At 48.1% G+C, this 2,496-nt stretch overlaps 1 protein-coding gene across 1 annotated transcript in view; it reads right to left on the bottom strand.

Annotated features, from left to right (window-relative positions):
- Positions 1–94: 94 nt before the first annotated feature.
- LOC135111292 (uncharacterized) overlaps positions 95–2,496 on the bottom strand; it is a 3,376-nt gene continuing 974 nt past the window's right edge. Inside the window, exon 3 of the mRNA XM_064024529.1 lies at positions 95–2,496. This exon is cut by the window's right edge and continues 42 nt beyond it. Within this exon, the coding sequence (XP_063880599.1) occupies positions 2,190–2,496 (307 nt within the window). The 3' untranslated portion in view covers positions 95–2,189.

Raw genomic sequence — 2,496 nt, 5'->3', positions numbered from 1 at the left:
ATATTGTCATGTTTCATATCAGCACCATGGGACTATTGGCATCCTGACCATAATCAATAATGTCTTCTTCATACATGGAGATCCGTACGCTTCCTTTGAAATACAAAGACAGAAAGCTACTGCTGGAGGCTCGCGTGGCGGGCGTCAAGGTTGACTTCCTGGTGGACACCGGGGCCAACGTGTCGTTGCTTCCCTATGACATCGCCAGGGACGCTGGCCTGCTGGAGCGGCTGGAACTCCTGCCGGGTGTGTACCTCCATAATGAGGTGTCGCAGTACAGCCCCACCATCCACGGGAGGGTGCGGGAGCCGCTTCATTGCCAGTTCGGCCTATAGCTGCAACCCGCGCTGGTGGTGATGTCCCCCGCCATCCCCATTCTGGGCATGGACGCCCTTCTCCTCCACAGGTGTGTGCTCGCATGTAGCCGAGTCTTTCCCACCCTGGAGCTGGGTGAGCTGCACCCGCTCTCCACGCCCTCCCAAACCAAGGGCTTGCACGTGGGCTGCACCATCAATGGGCAGCCCATGACCGCTCTGCTGGATACTGGTGCCACCTGCTGCTTCATGTCACGCAGCCAGGCGGGCTAGCTCGGGGTGGAGGTCCACTGGGTGGAGAGTGGCGGCGCCGCCAGCATCACTGGCAGGATCCCAATCGTGGGCCAGACCGCCGAGGTACACGTCACCTTTCTCGGCCACTCAGCGACCACGTCCTTCTGCGTCCAGGGTGTTGGCGACTCTTTGGTGATCGGTCTGAACGTTCTCCTTGACGCGCGCCTAGAGCTCACCTTTGAGGACGCCCGCCGCTGAGGTAAAGGCTCCGCCCATTGACCAGCGAGTCAGGAATCGTAATAAGGGTAAATGAATAGCAAAAAAAAAAAAAAAGAAAAAAAAGGAAAAAGAAAAAAAGGCGTTTCTAGAGAATTAGGGAATGAGAGAGAGAGAGAGAGAGAGAGAGAGAGAGAGAGAGAGAGAGAGAGAGAGAGAGAGAGGGTGAGAGTGAGTGAGTGAGTGAGTGAGTGAGTGAGTCAGTCAGTCAGTGAGTGTCAGATGAATGAATGCTTGTCACGCTCTCTTTTACTGCATGACATCACCATTTCCTTCCTCTCAAGCGACGCCGCTCAGCAGACACTCCTCGCAGAGATAAATACAAAGGATATCAGCCAGACTACCGGGGAACTGTTGTGCTAAGGGATTCTTACTCCTTTCCTTGAGCAGACTAGAGACATTTAGCAGTGTTTTCAAATTGTGCGCTGTGTTTTGTTTCTCTGACTAAGGTGTGTGAGTGAAGTTGAAAAGTAAAGAGAGGGAAAACTAAAGGTGTTTCATAATTATTATTATTATTATTATTATTATTATTATTATTATTATTATTATCATCATTATTATTATTATTACTCATTCCAAGTAAATGATACTAAAGGGAATAGAGGGAGATATAAAGATGTTTTCTTCTTCTTTTCTTTCTTCTTTTTTTCTTTTTCACGTGAGTCACCTCCTTCCAAATAGCCTACAGACTCATAAGGAATTGACTGACTGACTAACTGACTGACTGACTGACTGACTGACTGACTGACTGACTGACTGACTGACTGACTGAATGAATGACTGAATGAATGAATGAGGGGAAAGAAAAATCGAGAGTTGTTAGTTTTGTACTTTTAATAACCTGCACTTGGAATACACTGAGTAACTCGCAGGAAGAAGCACATCAGTTCACTCAGGTCTATTTCCTCCGCAAGCAACACTCAGCCATTGTAATACGCCTCAGGGAAAGTGAGTGAGTGAGTGAGTCATTGCTTCCTCCACTCTCTAAACTGTTTTTTAAATTTCGACGAGAGAGAGAGAGAGAGAGAGAGAGAGAGAGAGAGAGAGAGAGAGAGAGAGAGAGAGAGAGAGAGAGAGAGAGAGAGAGAGAGAGAGAGAGAGAATGAAAGCTAGTGTACTATAAACTCATGCAGTAGAGGCATCCAATATCATTTATTCTTTGTATCTCTTCAGCAACATCAGCTGAAACAACAACAACAACAACAACAACAACAAAAATTACTTCTACTACAGTTACTACATCATCATCACCATATCCTCTACTTTTGAATATAAGTCACACACACACACACACACTCACACACACACACACACACACACACACACAAAACACTACTACTACTACTACTACTACTACTACTACTACTACTCGTTACCATAGTTGTGTTGGTGTTGGTGGTGGTGATGATGGTGATGGTGGTAGTGATGGTGATCGAAGTGATGAATATGGTTACGATGACTGGCTTCCTCCTCCTCCTCCTCCTCCTCCTCCTCCTCCTCCTCCTCCTCCTCCTCCTCTTCCTCCTGCTCCTCTTCCTCCTCAAGACTCTTGAAGTAGTTGAACACGCTGACGGGACACTGCAGGCCGTAGGAGTCGTAGCAGGACTCCGGGTGATCCTCGTCCCCCACCTCCTGCGCCTCCATGTACTCCTTCAGCTTCCCGCGTCCATCC

Source organism: Scylla paramamosain, chromosome 21 (genome assembly GCF_035594125.1).
Source record: "Scylla paramamosain isolate STU-SP2022 chromosome 21, ASM3559412v1, whole genome shotgun sequence".
Taxonomy (NCBI): domain Eukaryota; kingdom Metazoa; phylum Arthropoda; class Malacostraca; order Decapoda; family Portunidae; genus Scylla; species Scylla paramamosain.
This window is presented reverse-complemented; position numbering and strand designations above follow the sequence as displayed.